Raw genomic sequence first — 23,750 nt, 5'->3', positions numbered from 1 at the left:
ACCGACACAGATAGGTCTTATGACGACAAAGTGGCCTTGTTCCAATTCAATCTACAGTATTTTTGACTGTTTTCTTCAGCTGTTGCATCACTGACCTCAGATGCTTGGCCTCTGCTTCTACTTGACCGATCTATGTTTTCTTCAGAGCATTGCATATAATTTTCCACCCAGGACACAGCGAAGTCTAGTTTTCCTCCATCCAGTAGATGTTTCCAAACCAACTGATGCAGATCTCTACGTTTATCTCTGTTGATTAGAATACGTTTTTCTAATCTTGAGTACCACCAATGGTCTAAATTTTAGATGACAGAATTCTGCATAAACATAGCAAATGAAAAACCTCCAGCTTATACAGGTCTCAAGCCAACAATGTCCAGGCTTCAGAAGCACACAAAAGAATTGGAAGAATAGCACCATTATAAACCCTCATTTTGATCTTCAAGCTGATGGTTTTTATTTTCCACAAACACCACTTTAAGCTGGGTAGATGCTGCCTGAGCACTGCCAATCCAGACCATATTATCACATGAGGATGCCACTTTGAGGATGAGATGAGGGAACCCAATATTTGAAACCATCTACTTGTTCAGTAAGTTCACATTTAGAGTCAGTTATACTGAACTTTATTTCTGTACAGATGGGCTTGATCTCTTTTGCATTTATTATCAAGCCTAAATGTCATATTATGTTCCTAATATTCTCCAGCAGTGTTTGAGCTGATGCCTCTGTTTCTTTCATCATAATTATAATAGGTTCATTGCAACGCGAACAGCTATCTGACGTGTAAACAAAGCATTTGGCATGTATTTTGTACTACCTTGCGCTGTTTAGTTGTTCGTAGATTCGTGCGTAAAAATGAAACAATAATTTATTGAAATAATGATGATATTCAATGTATATAGAACACAGTACATTCAGTACTTTAAAAATTAATGAAGTATGAAACACACACACATGGTTTTTTCGTTTTAATTGGTTAAGGAGGGATATCTGTCTCCAAGCCTTAGGCTTGTATTCCACCATTAAGGAACTATGATTTAAGTAACTTGGATCAAAGAAATTTTATAATCAGATAAAAGAACTTGAACGAAACATAAATGTTTATACATAACTAAATATACTCGGCAGAAAATACTGTGTAAGGGAACTGCTGATATTGTTACATTTTTGTTAAGCATAGTAAATCTCAAACTACAAACGTAAAAATACATTTACAAGCTGCTTTACGTCACACAGATACAGATAGGTCATGGCGATGATGAGATAAGAAAGGGCTAGAAGTGGGAAGGAAGCAACTGTGGCCTTAATTTAGGTACAGCCCCAGTATTTGCCTGGTGTAGAAATGGGGTCACGCAGCTGTGAGGTTGCATCCGGGAGGTAGTGCAATCGAACCCCCCTGTAAATGGTTTTCTGTGGTTTCCCACTTTCACACCAGGCAAATGCTGGGGTTGCAGAGAATCTCGCTCACCACGCAGGATTATATTACTCTCTGGGCACAACCAGTCCTTGGCCAAAATTCACCCTGAGTAGTGAAGAACCCCCGTACAAGAAGAGGAAAACCTTAAAACACACAGTGGAGGTTCCGCAAACAACTTTTGAGAAGCAGAAACATACCTTTGGAATAGGTACACCAAAGAAAGAGTACTCCATATCTTCTCACCCCAGCAGGAGTAGCTAAGGATAACTAATGGCATAGGAAAGAAGGAGAACAACTACACACAACTCTTACACTAATATTTTATAAGGCAATGTGTTAGGGAAGAAAAGGGATAAGTCGACCTAAGAAAAATTATCAAGAGGACATCAGAAGGAGAATGGGATGTGAAGACCACACACTGATGAAACAAGCAGCAAGAGGCAGAGAAGACTGGCATATCTTTAAGAACATTGCAAGAAAAATGTGGTATAGAACCAACAAAATAAAATTTTAACTTGCTGACTTCTTCAAGAATATAAACTGAAAGTACTTCAAATTACTTTTAAAACTTCCTATTTTCCCTAGGTAAATGACATCATTTCCTGACCTCTGGAATTATGGAAGTAATTTGTGAAGAATTTTACAATAATGTGCGCCCCCACAGAATTCATAAGGAAGACCATCAAGATGACATTGAATGGCCAACATCCGTTTATCTATCACAAGCTAGGAACTGATCATGGAAACTAAATAAGCAAATTGATAAAGCAAAAATCTTACCTGTTCCTCAAAGCGTGCTTTATCCTGCCGCAACGTACGAGCTTCCTCCTCCTTTTTGCTCAGTGCCTCCTTATCTGCCATCACCTGCTTTGCTAAGGACTCTCTCTCTTGTTGGAGTCGTCGCCAGTCCTCAACACTAGTTTTGTTAGAACGTTCAATGAGGAAGTTCACACGCTGTCTCAGACGACCGGCTTCTCCGCGCAGAGCTACATTTTCTGCCTCCAGGCTATCAACACGACTTGCTAGTTCAAGCTTCTGTTCTCGCAAAGGCTCCAACTCTTTTTGTAGGTCCTCAACACGTGCAGACAGCTCTTTAACCTGCAGTTGCAGAGAATCTCGCTCACCACGCAGGATTCTATTACTGTCTGTGACTGCGTTCAAAGTTTCCAGCTAGATAAAGATAAAGGAAAGAATTACAAAGCAGTAGTCAGTATTTTAATGAAACATTTGCCTGTTGTTACTGCTATATACAATCTACGAAGTATCTCCTTCAAGAAGTAACTCCATACACAACTACTCTTGGAAGCTTTGGTAAAGTTTGAGAATTCCACACTACAGTTAGAGAAAGCTTGCGCCAAAGGTCTTTCTCTCTTCAAAACCGTATTAGAAATAAAAGTGGGCATAATCTGATGCATGAAAATTCTTCAAAGGGAAGGATGGTGACAATCTAACAAAATGTACAGTTTTGACTTACATATTTGTAAGTTAAATTTCTAAATGATTCAATCAAGATCAACTATCAGATACAAAAGCTGAAGGCATATTAAATACCTTACATTCCATCTTTCATTAATATTATGGGAAGACAGAGACCATTGAAGACATAAACTTATGAAAATGAAAACCTACAACCTGTTATCCAGTTTTTGACCGGATCAGGGATGTAATGAATGAACCATATATAGGCTATTATTATAATGGGGTCACCACTCCCAAGGTGATTTATTAATGACTGATAAATGCTATGAAATGATAATGGAGAGTGTTGCTGGAATGAAAGATGACAGGGAAAACCGGAGTACCCGGAGAAAAACCTGTCCCGCCTTCGCTTTGTCCAGCACAAATCTCACATGGAGTGACCGCGATTCGAACCGCAATATCCAGCGGTGAGAGGCAGACATGCTGCCGTAAGAGCCATGACGGTTCGCAAAAAATTATGCAACTATTTTAAAGTTCAAATTTGCTTTAAGAGAAGCTTCCACAACAATAGTAAGAAAAGTTCATGATAATGTGATGGTATGATGCACATATATAACATGGCTAGGGATATACTTTACAACACGTTCTACTGGTAGTTTGAATGAAGCAAACAGAAGTTAAATGGTAAAGTCACAAATTATAAGACTGAGGGAACTATTTTTATGCAACTAGATATAAGAATATATTGTCAGAACTTATCATTCATACTGTCCCTTATCAATGAATAAATTATTTATGTAAGAAATCCCTATTTTGAAACTGTTTTGCCTAAAAAGAAACCTCATGAATAGTACTGAAGTCCCACCAAATAAACAGGACTGATGAAAGTGAACATTAAACAATAACAAAATCCTCCAACACTTACAATATAACTTCAGGCAAAGTGATATCAACAACTCCTCAGAACCTCTTACTCCCAGAGAAAACAGACATGACTCCAGACATACCTTTCGAAGCAACTCTGCATGTTTAGCTGCTGTAACAACAGATATATCAGATTCCTCCTTTTGAGTACCATACGATCTCTTAGCATCTTCAAGTTGCTTTTTAACCGACTCAAGCTGAGATTTCAAACGCTGGTTCTCAGTGCGCAGGACATCAAATTTACTCATAGCCATATCCTTTTCTCGGCGTAAATACTTGATGATCTGCAGCAGCTGTTCAGAGGAATGAGCCTCATCTTCATTGAAGGATGCATTGATGGAACGATTTGCAGCGTCAGTTGAAGTTTCAGCTGATGACTGTGAAGTCTGAAAGAGAATTATAATCAATTATATTTTCCTAGTCAAGACTTTCATAAACGGGGTGAAAATCCCCACAAATGTTTTACAGATTGCTGGGAAACTCACATTTAAGGTTTTTCAACTTTGTGACTGTCTTATTTAGTATGTTAAAAATGGCAAATCAACCTGATTAACGACTCCTAACAACATTTCCAGCCAGTGCTCAAATGCTGTGTCAATCAATCTACAGGCAGTAAATAAATTCACTGTAGTTCTGCATTCAGCAAGTTACCACACAAAACATCTTATAATTAAAAAAACTGTAAGATATAATTCAATACAAATTTTAGGACAACTCAGCAAGATTTTAGATCACAGTTCTATGCAGTACACAATATGATCCAAGGGCAAATTTCCCTGTAGCAGTGGCGTATATGTCTGGTACACTTTCCAATGCAAGCGTTAATGGCATACAAAAAGTTGCTAATGCCATTGCTTTCATGGTGCAGTGTTGCCTAGCTAGGTAGGTACATATGTATATGCGTGGGTCCAACACGTAAGAACACAAAATCATGCAGATTATATTCTCATTTTGTTGCTTTTTTTATTTCATCACACTGACACAGATAGGTCTTGTGGTGACAATGGGATAAGAAAGGGCTAGGATCGGGAAGGAAGCAATGAAGGTACAGCCCAGCATCTGCCTGGTGTGAAAATGGGAAACTAGGGGTTTGAACCAACTATTGCCCAAATGCAAATTGACAGCTACATGACCCAAACCATGCAGCCACTTGCTCGGTATTACTTTCCTAGTGTTAATTCTTGAATTTCTTACATTGCCTCCATATGCCATTAACGCTTGCTCCCAGTATAATAGCATTTCTTCCTAGTCTGTACATTACAGGTCCAGTTTTTCTGTTTATTCTTTGATGACAAGGTTATTTGTCCAAACTGTAGACAAGATGAGTAGATATGCGTTCGTGTATTCAGAAGTGCGAGCCAGAAACAGTGAAGAAAATTTTTGTGCTTCTGAAATGCAAATAGTTGATCAAATTCAATGGCCCAGCAACTTTTCAGCACAGTAAGCAAAATGTGAAGAAAAATATAATGCAAGGTACCGGTACCCTCAAATCCCTGCTGATTTTCATCAGAATCTGTTGAATTAAAGACCATTTCTTTCCTGTAAGGACTTCATTATATCTAGTTTACGCACCATGAAAGCAATGGCACTAGCAACTTTTCATATGTCATTAACGCTTGCAGTGGAAATTAATTTTGGGGTCATTTACAGAACTGACGAACAGTGGAAACTGTATTAAAATGTGTTCAATAGCTTGTAGTAATGTTGGAAAATGCTAGCTTCTGTTGATTTGTTTAATATTTTCAGAAAAAGACAAAATAAATGTAGAGAAAGCATCAACCACCCATTGAAAATACCTTGGAAATGGGCTTATAACACCATGATAAGAAAGAAACTTTAGTACTGACACTCACATGTGGTACAACATTAAATATAAGGTCTCAAAACATGTCGTTCTATAATAATAAGGTTCTTCGGATGGCTTAGGATCCCACACAGCAAGCACAACGTAAGAAAGTATCGAACACATCCACTATTAACTATGTAAAAATAAGATTGGTGGATGTTCCTCCGAAGCAATACAATTTATATTTGGTATGCAATATTATATATGAGAGTAATCCCAAAAATAAGGTCTCCTATTTCTTTATAAATACAGAACTCTGTTCGTGTGGCTGTTGGTCACAATACTGTGAAGAGCGTTTCCCGTGCTCGCATATAAACACGCGCACGCCGCGCTGAGACAGTCAGTCTTGGCTATGCAGCCGTTGAAAATGGAGATCCCATTGGATATTACTGCCAAGTGTGAAGTGCGCGCAGTTATTCGGTTTTTGAACGCAAAAGGTACTAAACCAACTGAAATCCATCGCCAATTGACGGAAGAGTATGGCGAGTCGTGCATGGATGTCAAAAATTTTCGCAAATGGTGTAGAGTTTGCAGCCGGTCGGACTGAAATTCACGAACAAAGGAGAGGGAGACCGTCAATTTCCATCTAGACGGTCGTGAAGGTTGAGCAAATCATGCGTGAAGATCAGAGGACCACCCTGAATGATCTCTGCACTTTGGTTCCTGAGGTTTCCCAAAGCGCCGCTCACAGAGTTGTAACAGAAAAGTTGAAATACCAGAAGGTGTGTGCAAGATGGGTGCCACGCATGCTGATTGAAGACCACATGTGGCAATGAGTTGATTCTTCCTGCGCGTTTCTTCAATGCTTTGCAGCCGAACAAGACAACTTTTTGGACTCAATTGTCATGGGTGACGAAACCTTGGCGTTCCACTTTACACCTGAGACCAAGCAACAATTACGCCAGCGGCGGCATCCCTCTTCGCCAAAGCCACGGAAATTCAAGCAAACACAGTCTGGCGGTAAAGTCATGACCACTGTATTTTGGGACTGAAAAGGGGTACTGCTGGTTGACTTTATGCCTGCTGGGACTACAACTGAATACCTGCCGGCCAAAACGTTGTAACCCTCACTTTTCTAGAATGCTGGGTTTCCGTGCATAAACGATGTATGCGGTCAGAGTGAGGCATGTAGGAAGTTATGTTGGTAAACTTGAGCGTTAAGCGCCCTTTTCTTTTGTTAAAATTTCACCACGGGTTGTGCGGATGCAGAAACGTTGTATCAATGGAGGAAGTTGCATTTTGAAGGTTACAACGTTTTTGCCGGCAGGTATTCAATTAACGCTGACAGGTACTGTGAGTCCCAGAAAAAAACTCAAGACTGGCACTTCAGAACCAGAGAAGAGGAATGTTAAGCAAGGGCGTAAAAATTCTCCATGACAACGCTCGCTTGCACGTCACCCGGCAAACCGTTACACTCCTGCAACTGTTTCAGTGGAACATCAACCCACCCACCTTATAGTCCCGACTTGGCGCCCAGTGACTATCACTTGTTCCCTAAGTTGAAAGAACATTTGGCTGGAAAGCAATTCAGCACCGACGACGAGGTGAAAGTTGAGGTTCACAACTTCCTGAACAGCACGGGGGTGAGCTAGTACGACATGGGCTTACAAAAACTGTCACAGCGTCTACAAAAACGCATCGACCGAAATGGTGATTATGTAGAAAAATAGCTAAATGTTCAAGCTGTAAAATGATTTAAACTATTGTAGAAATAAACAGGTCTACGTATTTATAAAAAAAGTAGGAGACCTTATTTTTGGGATTACCTTCGTATTATTGCTATCCTTCAGTCCATTCTCAATAATAATCATTTTAAATTTAATGACAGCATCTAGCTACAAAATGGATTGCCAATGGATTTGCCAGTATCTGGCATGTTAGCCGAAATATACCTAGACCATCTTGAACAGACTAAGGTCAGCAAAATTGATAACTATTATCCCATTCAAGTCACAATAAATGACCACACTGTTGACTGTGGAATCAGATTTAACCTTAGCCAAGCGTTATATGTCTGTATCCGGAACCTGTCTACACCCGCACGAGCGATAGAGGTGTTTATCCGGATTTTTTTATTACGCGCTTTTGAGACTGTATGTTTTTTCTTAGGGTTGAAATAATAGCCGACAGATGCCAGGAGTGTATAGACAGGGCCTTTAATTAGGCAAAACACAATGATATGGAATTTAAAAAGAAGGTGTTTGTTCCAAAGTGTAGTTTCTATGCTGGTGTACTTCATATAAGTTTGTTGATATTGTGAAAGTTCGTGTTTTGATTTTTCTAGACATTATGTCTCGGAAATATATTCAAAACGAGAGTGAAATGGTGTCACAATTATTAAATAGTGATGATGAATACGCGGAAATAACTGATGAGTGGGAAAGCGAGGAAAGTGAAATCGTTGTGAGTGCAAAAATTTAACCTGACAGAGCAGACACAGACGATGAGGAAGTAGTTCTTACCTGTGGGATTAACATGATTTGATGGAAAGTAATACATTCAGGAAGCAACTTGTTCTCTTTTTAGTCCACAACAGGGATGCTGTTAAGGGGAGAATTGCAGATGAGATTAGGAGAGGAAGAAAAGCTGTTGGACCCCCTCAGGATAGGCTTCAAGCACGTCATTTCATGGCCCGCAGAGACAAAAAGAAAAAAGGGTTCTGTAGCCTGTGTTGTCTGTATGGCCCAAAAAGTAAGAAAAGAGACTACTTATTATTGTAAAACATGCACAGCAACATCATTCTTACACCCTGATATATGCTTTGAAAAATATCACAAGTGAAAGTTTCTACACCGCCAGGGAAGACTCAACATCATGTGTATAAAATTACATCATAAATACTAGTTAGATTGTTACTGTACATCTTTATTAGTGATTTTGCCAGTTCAATATATACAGCAGTAGTCATAATGAATTATGAAATAGGGTCGAAAGTGAATTAAAGCTCAGTTGTTTAGTGAAATTAATCGAGACTGCTTTGTGTTGTGCCATGTGCAATTTTAGCACTAAAACCAGCAGTTAAGGATTTATTTTTTCAAGATTATATGGATACATACAAATTGACCTCCTGAAATAAACCATAAAGTACCTACATATTTGCATTTTCATGCGTCTTAAGAAGAAAAAATATTTTACAAAAAATAATTACGCTCACAAGCAAAAACTTATCTGCTTTGCAAGGGTTAATTTGCCCGCCTGTAGTTTGAGCGTACCTGTTGCCCAAAAACATGCATAAAATAAAAACTAATGCAGATAATTCACTCAAATTTCGCATTCATGCCATTGAAGTTATGACTTCCCTATTTTCCATTCCCTGAGCGACTGCTGGCTGTGGTACAGAGGTTTCATTTGAAATAATTTCAATAAGAGCACATCCATGTACTCTAAAACATCGTAAATACGGATGGTGGGCCGACCATATACTTTTCCGAAGTATTTCTGAAACAACCCTGCTGTATCCACGAAAAGGATATATATCAGGATTATCATATTTTTTCTGTACTTTCCTATCACTACGATTCTTTTGTGTCAGCGGCCGCGCGCATTTGGAAGAACATAGCGCGGCATTTTCACTTTTTTCAATATTCTGTGCTCACTTCACTAACTTTCACTGTTGCTAACACTATCCTCAAACTGTGATTGATTTTCCAAAATGTCATTATTGCCATAATCGCCATCTAAAGCAATGTCTACAAGCGCTTTCAATCTCTCGTCAACATTGCTGCAAAACCGGTTCTAATACATAATGAATACAAAATACCAATAAAAATAAGCTATTATTCAATGATTCTAGTGTTACACAGAACTACAGACAGCATTTACCAACAGTACATGCCTCTAGTTCCCTACAGTTTGTATTTTGTTAGAAATTATAATGCAAAGGGAATCTAATATACGAAGATAAGTGAGGCAGTACGTCATTGTGAGCTGAGATCACCTGATTATGCGCCAAAACATCACGCACAACCACAGATGGTCATATGACACGAATGGGTTAATGGAAGAGATACGTCGATGATGTGTTCACAATTCTGCATACGCGTCACACTAACAGCAACCAAATATTAGAGAAGCTAAACATAATGGATACATATTTTAAGTTTACAGTAGAGACAGAAATTAATCACTCAACTACCGTATTTCTCACAATGAAAGACTTTCTTTCCTCAGAATTCCATGTGGAAAATCATGGGTCATCTTGCAATCACGAAGTAACATTAATGAACACCACTGGCAGCTACCACAGTAACCACGCTGCTTTCCTTCACCGCCAGCGCCCACATAAAACACAACCTTCAACGACCGTGTCTTTATTATACATCACTAGCCACGGCAGAGCCACAGTGTAACGTCTCTGGTTCTCAGAAAATAGTAAAGACAGAATGACATTCTACTGACCTCTACAAAAACGTTTCTCAAATATGCAGAATGGCTACAGAATATTATGCCTACTCTATTGAGCTAATTGCAAGGTCGAACTTAATGTACCATACCACACTTCTGAGCCGAATGGGAATAGCAAGCATGTGACCATTTGTATTCTTAGAAAGGCCACAGTTACTCAATGACCTAGTTACAATGCATCTACTGCTCCTGACGCTTAATAAAAGTAACTGTTATTATAGACAGGAGAAATACTTTCACGAGTGATCTTCATATTGTCGAGACACATGGAATAGATATAGCCGACAAATTTTCAACGGGTTCTTGACGATATTATGATGCTAATTTTAAAGTTAATAGTTATTAAACATTGCATTCGTAATTGTGTAGCCACAAGAAAATACGGCATAACTAAAGCCAACGTTCGACATTAGCGTGATTTTAAAGATAGCGCAAAAATGCGTACTGTAAAAAAAAATGCATTCAGTTGCCTGCAACATGGACGCTGTACAGAAGTCAAAGATGAAATTGTGAGGTATGTACATGAAAAATGCAAGGGCAGAGTGGCCATATCACGGTGTATAGAATTCTTTGTGCTTCAATGTCCGCATCTTTATTATACTCCACATCACTATCCACAAAAGCTGGCCAAAGCTGGGAAGAGAGACGTGTGTTTAGCGGTAGCCAGTTTTGCCTGATGCTTAGTAAGAGTTTTATAGACAACAGGAATACTTTCGTGATGTCTTGTGTTACAAGTGATTATTTTCATTTTGACCGTATTGAAATTCAATGATTAAATGTTAAACATTAATTTATTGAAACCACCTATTCAATAGTGGTTACGTCTTTATGACTATAACAATCATTACATTGAGTATGGTACATGTTTCGCCTGGCATTGCAGGCATCATCAGCCATTAACTCTATCTCCACGTCAAAGCTCTGAGTGGATGCTATTTTAGGATTAATCATAGTCAATATTATTTATATAACAGTGCAAAGGAGTGATCAAGCCATCCATGTTTTGAAGTTCTAATGCGACATTCTACTCTTGTTCACATTTAATGGAAATATATTGGCTGTTAAATTTCATAATGTCGGTAATGAGAACGGCTTGATGCAAGTGGGATTAAATCTGTACATTTTTACAACTTATTGGAGATGTTACGAGCTCAACTTCGCTTACCTTATGCATACTTCTCCGCTCCGATTTAGTGCACATTATATTGCGCTGCTTCACGAACTTTCAGCTTACAAGTCTGTCTCACCACTGCTGTGACTGTTGCCCCTCCACGCGCAATCACCGTGACGTCACCCGGTTCCAGTGTTTTCTCGAGCTCGCTTCGCTTCCGTATATATACTCGCCGCTTTCTCTTGTCCGGCGATCAGGTGTGATTGATATGTTGTAATCGGCAGTGAGAGCTTGAGCAGTGTACACGGCTGGACCGTGTGCATTTCAATTTTACTTCATTCTTCTTTACGTACTGAGTGAGCAGACTTATTATTATTATTATTGTCATCCATTCAATTTTGCCCTCTCTTTCTCCATATGGGCTTGGCTAATGCTTGGATTTCGAACTCTAGTACCTTCAGGACTCTACGAAATTTCGCTGTGCCAACTATTGGCTTTAGACTTGTGGCGGAAATGTGAAGGAAGAAGTGTGCTGGACTAGCGATATTATGGTGACCTTCAACTTCTAAAGTGTTGTGCATGAACTTTGCCTTCCGTCGTTTTGAAGTGGGACTTGACAGCCTTATCATTTCCCTTTCCCTGCTGTTTGTTTCTTGATTTTCTTTTCCCGTTCCTCTTTCCATTCTCCTTTTTGTCTCCCATTCGTATTTTCTCATAATTTGCTAATGAAATTTGGTAACATTGTGCTCTGCCAATTTCGCACTGCGTCTGCTGTTTACATTTCGAATGTTCTAGTATCTTCCTGTCTTAAACAAGTGTGTGTTAGATTTTTGGGGGATATGATGTCGTTTTATTGCGTACCATTTTAGGTACTGGAAAGTTCCCTTTAACTTGTATTAATTTTTACTTGTTCCTTTTCAAAATTTCTTGCTGTTTTTTGCGCGGCATTCATGTGAACGTTGTCATATTGGAACTTGAATGTAATGAGAACATTAATTTATTCCTTTAGCCCTTATCTCGTACCTGAGTATACCAAAGATTTATTGTGATTTGTGTGGTTACCCCTTTTAGTGCCTGTATGAACCAAAATAAGACCTGTCAATAACTTGTATGATTCCCTTTTTTTATGGTGTATCAAATGGTCCAATTTTACTCTCTGTTGTGAAAACATTTGTTATCTCTTTTGAAGTTGTTTCAATATATATGTTCATCTTTTCTAAACCTGTGCTTTTGGGAGTTCTCATTTCTGTGTTCTCTTTCGTTTTGCTTAGTATTTACCTACCGCGGAAATTCCCCTTGGGAAAAGGCCCATAATCGTAATCGGCACATGACTTGGGATGTGATCTACACTGATTGTGGTTATTCGAAGCATGACATTTGAATAGTGCCATTACTCCATTCTACACGTTTCCCTGCGCTCTGCTTTGCTAAGTTCTCTGTGGGGCATACCAGCACATATTACTGGAAGTCTTTCGCTTCCTTCATATCGAACTTTCGTTGATATTTGCCTAGCGATTGCTGCAAGTACTTGGAAATACATACTCATATTTAATTATACCAATATAGCGCAACACATGGTAGCAGATTACTTCCTATTTTGACTGCCCTTATTCTCTTGTGTGCTTTCATTCATGGCTTGCTTTTCCGATAACTTCCCTTTAGGGGACGACTCTTCATTATTATCTTCTCCGCTACCACCAAATTTATCATTGCCCAACCCTTCTGTACCGAATTTAATTTCCTTTTCTCCTGCTTCGTCTTCTCCCTCCCTATACCCGTCTTCATCCAACCACACACCTGATTTTCAATCTGATGATACTAAACCTTCCGTTTTACTACATCATATGGCCCCACCCCCTCCTCCTTATTCTCAACCCCCAGTACCTACTACCCCCTCTGTTGATAGTGCACTTAATGTACAAATCATTAAGCAGTCGTTATTACAAGTTCCCCAACTATTAGCAACAGATCCCCGAAATCTTACCATTTGGATGTTTTCGGTTCGCAAGTTCTTAAACATAAAAGTTGCCTCTTTTCCCCAATTAATTGGCCTCCTGTCCACCAAAACTACGGGTTTTTTTTCCACCTTTTGGTTGGATAATATGTCAAATTTTACAAATTGGTATGAATTGAGACATGCAATACACAATTATTTCTTACCCCTAGAAGTCCGTCACAAATTAAGTACCGAGTTCATCAGACGCCACCAGCTACCCAACGAACCTGCGCACGACTATTTGGACTCTATCATCACTTATAGTGATGTTTTAAATATTTCATATAATACTTCCGAACTGATATCTATTATTCAGTTTTATGCCGCCCCATCATTCCGCATGCTTTTTAATGTTCTTGCCCCCCCTGTTTCCCTCTTTCAACTCTACAATCTTGCTCAACAACATACCATACATTCTTTAGGGGATCGTTCCTACTATGCTTCCGTCTCTCCTCCACCTATTACTGCTTCTCCCTTACGTTCTTTTTTGTCTGCAGTACCCCCCCTTAGTGTTCGTCCTCCCATAACCTGCTATCGCTGTAAATTACCGGGCCATATTGCCCGTCAATGTACTAATTTGCCTTCGGGAAACGCCCTTCACCCGCGTCCTTAGGCAGTAGGCGTTCACATAGGGAAAATCTGCCTCATTCCTCCCAGCTTACCTCCGTATCCGCATCTTCCCAATCCATTCATAATTCTATTTCTCTTTCACCCCCGAGTTGTCATGTTTTGCTTACTGTTAATAACCTTCCTTCTGTTGCGCTCCTCGATTCTGGGGCGGCAGTGTCACTTATTAGTTCCCTATTTTATAAAGATTTACTTCACAATAATCCTCATTTGAAATATCTTCCATCTCCCCTTCGATGTCTTTCAGTTTCTAATCAACCCTTGCAAATTTTGGGTAGTATCTTGTTACATATTAAACTACAGCACCTTTCTTGGCCTTTCACCTTTCAGATTGTTGAGGACTTGTCATTCCCGGTTATCTTAGGATATGATTTCTTTTCGCATACTGGTCTTCTCGATTCCGCCCAGTCTAAAGTTTTTTTTTCCTTTTCGGACAAGTTTGTTCCATTGATTAACATCTCTGATTTTCCTTTTCGTTCACATTCCCTACTTCCTGCTATTAACTCTATTCATTCCGACCAGGTTCAAGCTTTGCTCACCGAGTTTTCTGACGTTATTACCCCTAATTTGGGTACGGTTAAGAATTTTTTTGCACATATTGATCTAGTGGATTCTACTCCTGTCCGCTCTTCTCCTTATTTCCTTAGACCTCCTCGGATGAATGCTTTAAATCAGTTGATTCAGATAATGCTTAAAGACAATACTATTATTCCATCATCTTCCGATTATGCCTCACCCGCCTTTGTGGTGGATAAGCCTGATGGTTCTGCGAGGTTTATTGTTGATTACAGGAAGCTCAATGAGAAAAACGTCTACGACGCCTATCCGATGCCTAAATTAAATTCGGCATTCCAACATTTTTCCGGTTCCAAATTTTTCTCAATTTTCGACCTCAATTCTACCTACAATCAGCTTCCCTTAGATGACCTCAGTTCTCGGTATACGGCGTTCATTACTCCTAATGGGCTCTATCAATTTAAAAAAGTTCCTTTTGGCCTTAATCTAGGCTCCCAAATAATGCAGCGTTTTGTGGACTCCCTTTTTGCTGACATTAAGTATAAGTATCTTTTTCCTTTCGTTGATGATATCTTAGTTTTTTCTCCTGATTTTGAATCGCATTTGTCTCATGTACGCGAAGTCCTTACTCGTCTTCGCAATGTCGGTCTCACCGTTAATCCCTCTAAAGTTTTGATCGCCCAAACCTCGATTAAATTTCTCGGCCACATATTGAGCTCTGATGGTATTGCTGTTGATCCTGACCGTGTCTCCGCCATTAATAAGATACCCCCTCCTACTAACTTGAAACATTTACGATCTTTTTTGGGAATGGTCGGCTTCTACGCCAAGTACATCCCTAATTTTTCATCCATTGCTGATCCATTGAATAAACTCAAAAGGAAAGGGGTGAAATTTCACTGGTCCCCTCAGCAACAAATGGCCTTTGATCTTCTTAAATCGAAATTATCCCATGCTCCCCTCTTACAAATTCCGGACTTTAATCTTACCTTTGAATTATCCACTGATGCCTCGGATATTGCCATTGGTGCTGTCCTTCAACAAACTGTTAATGACCGTACGCTTCCTGTTGCCTATTTTAGCCGCCTGTTATCCCCTGTTGAACAAAAGTATTCTACTTACAAAAAAGAAGCCCTGGCTCTTATTCTCTCAATAGAACACTTTTCTGAATACCTCGACCATCGTGAATTCATTGTCAGCACTGATAACCAGGCTCTTTCTTGGCTCCTACATAATGCCCCAAAAATTGGTCGTACTGGTCGTTGGTTACTCCGCCTGTCTCGTTTCAAATTCTCCTTAAAATTCGTTTCCGGTTATAATAATTCTGTCGCCGATGCTCTTTTCCGTCTCTTTGATGACCACCAGCTTCAACCCTCCGAACTTGATTCCCTTCCCATTAACTCTGTTATTTCCGTCTCTTCTTTAACTAACTTTCCCCTCTCTTTTCAATCTGGCTTGCACCATCAACAGCTTGACCCGTACTGTCAACAAATTTCTCAAGAAATTACTTCTCCTAATTATTCTGGTCCATTTCGGGTCCATCACCAACTCCTTCTTTTTAAACCTACCCCTAAAGCTACTCCTCGCCTGGTTCTTCCTTCCACTCTCCGATCTATGGTATTTCAATATTTTCATGATTCGCCTATGGGCGGCCACTTTGGGAGAGCTAAGACCTACGCTCGCCTTGCCTCCCAATTTTTTTGGCCGCAAATGCGTAAAGACGTTTTTTCGTGGGTTCGATCTTGCCCTTCTTGTCAGAAACATAAACCGTTAAATCACCTTCCTTACGGCTCCTATGCCGCCTCTCCTGCTACTTACTCGTCTGAAAAGTATTATTATTATGCTATCCAATTTAGGCTCCTTGATCTTCACGGCTCGTGTTATGTCTCCTGATGTATAGCCGTTTTTCTTCATGGAAGTTGTCAGTTCTCTCAATGCACTCGAGCGGTTATCATCGTCTACTACATTATTCACCCTAGTATATAACGTTCAAAGGAGAGCTGCTTTTTGGGAGGGGTGGTGATGTGAAGACTTACGAAGGTATCTTTCAGAATGTGTAGGTTTGTTGAACATTGCATGGCCTAGTGTACCATCGTTCTTCTTGTATACTAACACATCAAGAAAAGGTAATTTACCTTCATTTTCTACTTCCATTGTGAACTTGATCTTACTGTTAATGGAATTTAGGTGCTTAAAAATTCATTTAAAATTTCCCTTCCATGTGGCCAGACGGAAAATGTGTCATCCACGTAACGATAGAAGCACTTAGGTTTCAATGGCGCTGTTTTTAATGCAGTAGACTCAAAGTGTTCCATAAAAATATTAGCAGCCACTGGTGACAAAGGTGAACCCATTGCTGCTCCTTCTGTCTGTTCGTAATAATCCCCTTTGTAGTAGAAGTAAGTGGATTTTAAACAAACTGCTGCCAAATTGGTGAAGTCCTCAGACAGGTATATTCATGAAAAGTGACGTAACATCAAAGCTTACCAGGATGTCACCTTCGTCCACCCGTAGTTCACGTAACTTCTGCAAGAAATGTTTCGAATCTTTAATGTGATGTTCTGTCTTCCCTGTTTCTGGCTGTAGCAGTGATGAAATATAGCGGGCTAACTCATGGGTCGCAGAACCAATGGCACTCACGATTGGTCTTAGTGGCACGCCATCCTTGTGTACTTTTGGGAGGCCATAAATGACTGGAGGTACCGGGTCTGAATTTAGTAAGGACTTCTGCAAGTGTTCTGGAAGTGTTGAGCTCTTCACTAGTCGAGTGACTTGAGTATTAATTTTCTTAGTGGGATTCCTAACTTTCTTATACGTTTCTTCTTCTAGTAGGTTGTTCATTTTTGTTTCATAATCAGTTGTATTCATGATGACTGAAACATTACCTTTGTCTGCTAGAATTACAATTATACTCTCATCTTTGCGAAACACATTAGCTTCTTTAAGTTCACCTTTGGTCAGGTTTTGACGTGGTGGCTTCGCTTTTCTCAGCACGTAAGATACATCTTGAAGAATTTCTTCCGCCTTATTTAACGGTAAATCTCTGATGGCACACTCTACCCCACAGACAATCTTCTCTACTGGGATTCTTCTCGGCGCCACAGCGAAGAAGACGGCTTCAAGTTATCGAATACATGGAGACCTGTACTGCAGAAATACATGCATAACACCACCGTGCCACAGCGGGACGCACTCAAACTGTCAACAGAGGGCGGTGCATCAGTAACTTCCCTCCCAACCACCACAGCACAGTGCCATGATCCTTGAGTCCAGTTAGTGGGGTAGGCAGTGGATAGTACGGGCATGACTTCCACGTTCCTTCAGATAATTTCTTTGCTCACTGTAGGAGGCAAAACTTCACATGCCCTGATGAAGGCTAATGCAATTTGGCTGAAAGCTTGGCTTTATTATTAATATATATATAGCAGCTTTAATCCAGTTCATTTATTTCTTTATGTTAATACAATGAGCCACGAAAACTTAGGGTTCATCTATATTTATTTATTTATTTATTTATTTATTAAAAAATAGATGGATGTGGGGTTTTTTTTCAACATCACCTCTTAAACCACAGGAGAAATTTCAACCAAACTTCGTGCACATATAACTTACTATCTGGAGAAAACATTGCGCGAGTAAGACACCACTATCAGCCCTAGGGGTTGGAGCAGGAAGGGGGTGAGATAAAAAGAATAAAAAAATAGTGTTGAAACCATAGTTTTTGGGGTGGCTGAGATGAATAGTAATCTCCAGATCCTGTTTATGTACAAGATCAGCACCAAAAAGAAAATGCCCCAACAGACCGATATTATGGATATATGTTCCAGCATAGCTCTCAACCAAAATTGGTACATATAATGACTTACAATCGGGGAAAAAAAGAACTGTAGGGGAGGACACCCCGAGGGGACGGGGCCGAAATATAAAATAACGAACGCAACCCACATTAGTGTCAAATCCACAGTTTTCTGGGTTGCCGAAATGAACTACGACACTCTGAATGCTGTTTAAAGTCTATGCTCAGCCCCAATCGGAATGGGCGTTAGAATGGGTGAAAGACTATTCCAAATGGCCGAGATTATGGATGTGTGCATGTTCCACCAAAGCTCTCAAGCGAACTTCATACATGTATGACTTACTGTCTGGAAATAATGAATGATGATAATAATAATACAGCTTTTACATCCCACCAACCAGGATGTAAAACGTTCATGCTTCTTATTTAAAAATCAACACTTTTTAAATTAAAACAGATTTATTTGATTTAAACCAGATTTTTATTCGATTTTACATTTATACTAATCAATTGATATTTTCATATTGAAAAAAGCTTTATTGTTTTTAAGTACCAATGATAAGAAATGAAGGATCAATCTAAATTATATGTTTTTAACAATATTTCAAATTGGGATATGATATATTCAAACATATTTTAAACCAGTTTTTTCCTGTCTCCTGTCTTATTATTTTAAATAAACCAAACAAACTTGAAACTTCTTTTATACCAAGCCCGTTTCTAAACTAGTTCATTTTCAGTCACATTTATACTTTTCTTATTTAAGTGCTTACACAATAACATGTTTAGAAGCTTTGTATACAGCAAGTCTTTTTTTTTTTTTTTTTAATGAACACCATCAAACGTAGAGAAAACATGTCCTAAACTAGCGAATGGTGGGTGCTCTTGCTGTTTAAAGTTGCATAACCTTGTCTATTACCAACTTGCCAATGACATACTCCAGAGATTACCACCAGCACAAAGAACCTTGCACCAGTTCATCGATGAACATCGTTGGAATGAAGGGTTGAGATTTTGCTTGATATTTCACAAGTATTGATAGCAGTGAAATTACTGCATATTTTTCTTTAGAAATCGCTTTACATCGCACCGACACAGATAGGTCTTATGGCGACGATGGGACAGGACGAACCTAGGAGTTGGAAGGAAGCGGCCATGGTCTTAATTAAGATACAGCCCCGCATTTGCCTGGTGCAAAAAATGGAAACCACAGAGATCCATCTTCAGGGCTGCCGACAGTGGGGTTCAAAATCACTATCTCCCAGACGCAAGCTCACAGCTGCGTGCCCCCGACCGCAAGGCCAAGTCGCCCGGTACATATTTTTCTCTGGGCAAATTTAAAAAGAAACTCGCACTCGGATGGATGTAAAACATACTGCATGAACAGTGACAGCCAGCAAATGTATTTTTCAAGCATCTTAGTTCTTGCGTCATTACTGTATTTACACGAATAATCCCTGCATATTTTTTAAAAAGTTTGAGGCATGAAATTGGGCTGCAGGTTTTATTTGAATCAAAGTTGGCAACACGCTCCTGGTTCAGATAGTTTTCGATGTTGGGTGTACAGTTATGCTTCGTGTAACCCATATGTCATATTTAAATGGAAAAATATTCAGACTTTTAATTCAAAACTGCCTTTACAATTTAAAAAATAGTTTTTACAGAGTAACTTAAATTAAAATATTTTCAGCGCCACAATAGATGCGTCTTCCAGAACGTGCAGGAGTAGCTTTCTGCACTTTCATTCGCTTCAGTGTTTTTACAGTGTGTTTCATAGTTAATAAGTTTGAGAAAAATCATAATTCGTTAGTATTCAGCGTTTTAAGGAACGCTACAATATCACGTAGTCAGCAGTGTGCGGAGAACCAGAATCGGTAACACTGGCGATGCTGAAGTTTGACAAGAAACATGGCTCATAATTATAATCAATTCATACGCACCATAGGATAGCAGGAAGTAAAGACTGAAATCCAGATAGGGATCGTGCTACAAGCTGCCCAATTATATGGTTTATGTACAAAATAACTTCTAAGCACATCCCAACATTAAGGTGCAAGGGCATTCTAAGGATGTACCTTTGGCAATGAAAAAAACAAATTAACCAGTTTTTTCCACAAGTCTTCAAGCACAAACATGAATGGGACTTAAATTGCCAGCCGAGAAATCGTAGAAGGGTGAGGGATCGGGGTCATAGTAGTGCGTTGCAAAGCACATGGAAGCGAGATACTTTATCCCCTCATCATAGGAAAGTTCGATAAGCTACAATGTTTTAAGGGCGTCTGGCACTTTCCATGCCAGTACAAAGCATCTAAAAATGCAAACAGTACAGAAATCCAAAAAATAATACATTTGCACAGGGAAACTGGCATAATCTATCCTCGTCTTTGAATTGTGTGATTTTTTTCTTTCGTTGCGTGAGGTTATGTTTGTCAGTGATTTATCCAAGTGCATTATTTGAACATTGTAAATGCACCTTGTTGGATACATTTCGGAAATAGTTTTTTCCATGGCATTTGAAAGGTTTAAACTGTGAATCGAGGTGATTGCATGTATTAATGGGTCTTAGAATACTTTGTGACGCGGCAAGTGTTTACATTTCTGAAGTACGAGAGAAGTGCCATGGCGGGAAATCGTACAAGGATAGAGTCATAGGAAATTTAGATTTTAAGGGCATCGGGTAATTTCTGTGTAAATACAAGGCATCTAAAATGTATACAGTATAGTAACCCAATTAATAAAGCACTTGCACATGGGAGCCAGCATAGATTTCTCCTCGTCTTTGAATCGTGCTTTTTTTTTTCCTCTCTCTTTCGTTGCGTGAGGTTATGTTTACCAGTGAGATATCCGAGTGTATTATTTGAATACTGTAAATGCCCCTTCTTGGATACATTTTGGAAATAGTTCTTTTTTCATGGCATTTGAAAGGTATAAACTGTGAAGCAAGGTTAACTGCATGCAGTAACGGGCCTTAGAATATTTTGTAACGCGGCAAGGGTTGGTACTTCTGAATTGCGAATTGGCGGTTAATTCGAAATCACGTAATTCGAAGTCCGAATTTTGAGTCCCAACGTCTTCGAATTAACGAGGTTTTACTGTACTAAAAAGAAGTTTTTATCTTATTGGAAGAAGAGAATTTTTTAACAATACAGGGCCAATTGGAGAGACGGTGTTTAGACGATGTCTACGGTTAAACAATGCCTAAGTATGGCTGCCGCAATGCAGAGACGTTATTTATCACTTGGACACTGTCTAAAACCATTGTTCATCTGGTCATGTTTAAACACTGCTGAGAGCACTGTTTAACCTCAAATGAGTAGAGTAAATCACAATCAGAGGTTATGTACCATGAAACATGTAATTTGTAATATGTTGAGACAATTCCGGGAAGAAAGGTCAGAATATGAACATTAAAATAAGAATAATAGTAAACACCACCTTTCCAATACTTATCTTTCCTTATATTTAGGAAATAAACATTACAACAGGCATTGTAAGATGGGACATGTTTCGCTTAAACTGTCGTAAGCATCATCAGCCGAAATAAATCTTAGCCTAAAGTTAGGTCAGGGCCCCGAACCTAGTGTCCTTAACATATATGGTACCCTAAGAATCAACATTTACATTTAGAAAATCAAAATAGGCTTAAAACTAGTAAGAAAAAAACATAGAATGTTACAACATGGCTAAGAGAAAAAAAACACTATCGTGCTGAGACAGAGGATAAGCACAGAAAGTACAATACAGAGCTGGTAGTGAAATAATTAAAATCATTAGGATGTCATTGCTACCAGTCAGTCAATCAGAATGTTCAAATATAAAACAAGAGTGAAAATATATAAAAGTGATCATGGCTAAGTGAGAAAAAACATGTAATTGTGTTGCCAGAGGTTACAAACATACGGTACAATACAGAGCTGGCAGTGTAATAATCAAACTCATAGCTGCCAGTCAGTTAATAAGAATGTTCATATATAACAAAAAATGATTATTATATTCTTTTGAATGAAGAAATAATTAAATCCCAATCTTGTATAGATACGGGCAAGAGAAATCACATATTGTAGCAGACATGGAGTAGTAACACTTCAAACAAGATCGATCACGCCTGAAGCTGCTTCATTTTTGCTGGGAGTTCAAGATCAAAACGGAAAAATAAGATGCCAAGTACGTGAACTGAAATCTGAAAAATGGAAAAAGGAAAAAGATGTGTTCGGGCCTTGTAAAGAAAGTTTAGTCCGACGGCCTCTCTGTGGGTCGCCCGCTGCTAAATCGCAGCAATTTGTTTGACATGCACGGGGAGATAATCATAAAATAAGGTTTCGCTTTACGAGACTTGTTTCTCGAGACTGACAAAGTGACAGTCTGGTATCTGTCAAGTTGAATACAATGCTTGGCAACCGATATATTTTATTATGTACATGGGGTAATTTCCATGGAATTATAGGTGATTTCTACTACATACATATCAGAATTACGTGTCCCAATCGTCTGAGGGCTGTCGCATACATCAACCGGGAGGGATTCACTTACATTTACTGCCAAGTAAACACACATAATAGTGAAAACTAAAAAGTAGGTTGTATGGGATTTTTATATACATACCGTAATCATATAAGTTTTCGGCAACTATCAGATAGGAAAAGGCAAGTGGTGGTGATTATCGTTTAAAGAGGACTGGGGAAGAAGGATTGTGGCCATAACAATAGCCCTAGTATTTGTCTGGTGTAAAAATAGGGAAACTACGGAAAATAATCTTCACAGCTGCCAATGATACGTTTCGAACCTACAATCTCCAGAATGCAAGCTACATCTATATGGTCCGTACAACACACTCGGTTCTGACGAATTTCACTGGTCGCGACAAGGAAAGAGTTGCATGGAAGATACTTCTGTCTCCATTTTCAAACCAAAATTGAAACTTAAGGGATGTCTAGTTAAATATCGATTGAACATTGTTTACGCAATGGAAGGTATTGAACGATTTAGACGTTGTTTAGGTAGACGATGTCTAAGGCTTAAAACTAGTCATCGTTTTTGCAATTGGCCCACAGTATTTTAGTTAAGGACAAGTTGTTCTTCCCCACTCCTCCCACTAGCATCATCCTCTCTCAGTAGACAAAAATTTTAGGTTTCCCATGAGAAGTTATCGGGGCTAATATGAGTACATATATTGTGCATACTTTTACCTTATTTACACCTAAGCTTACGTGAATGTAGCCAATGATGACTGCAAAGCAGTCAAAATGTACTATTAATGATTTTAAAATTGCCAAAGAAAAATAAAGGTATCAATTATGGGGCTAAATATTTCTTTGATTGTTAGATTGCCATATCAAAACGGACATGAAGTGGATAGTTTGTAGAATGTTTTATAAATTCTCTCCATACTGGATCGAGGTTCTGCCCTCGATTACTCAAGTTAACAGTAAATTTCATGCTGCACGTTTACAAGTACAATAAAGCGACTTTTCTGTTAGAAAATTATGGCTAAACTCGATCTCAAATGAACAGGGCGGAGGAGCAGGAAGAGGAGAATATTGGGAAACTAGTTGGAACAACCTACCTTTAAAAATATTTTATATGTGTAAATTAATGTTATTTCCGCAGAAATATTACATGTCCATCATCTAATGCCGTTTGGCTTCACTTTTCACTTCAAAAAGCAGTCGTTTTAATTCCTAGTCTACTCGTGCA

The 23,750-nt window shown here is 39.0% G+C and overlaps 1 protein-coding gene across 3 annotated transcripts in view; it reads right to left on the bottom strand.

The window, feature by feature from the left end:
* The window catches only part of Mgtor (Megator), a 546,425-nt gene that overhangs the window by 335,077 nt on the left and 187,598 nt on the right, over nucleotides 1-23,750 (bottom strand). For all 3 annotated transcript variants that reach the window (XM_067145519.2, XM_067145521.2, XM_067145520.2), the window contains exons 18-19: nucleotides 3,844-4,146; nucleotides 2,198-2,587 (exon numbers count right to left, since the gene is read on the bottom strand). In XM_067145519.2, the coding sequence (XP_067001620.2) occupies nucleotides 2,198-2,587; nucleotides 3,844-4,146 (693 nt within the window). The remainder of the gene's footprint in view (nucleotides 1-2,197; nucleotides 2,588-3,843; nucleotides 4,147-23,750) is intronic.

This window comes from Anabrus simplex, chromosome 4 (assembly GCF_040414725.1).
Source record: "Anabrus simplex isolate iqAnaSimp1 chromosome 4, ASM4041472v1, whole genome shotgun sequence".
In the NCBI taxonomy this organism is placed as follows: Eukaryota; Metazoa; Arthropoda; class Insecta; order Orthoptera; family Tettigoniidae; genus Anabrus; species Anabrus simplex.
This window is presented reverse-complemented; position numbering and strand designations above follow the sequence as displayed.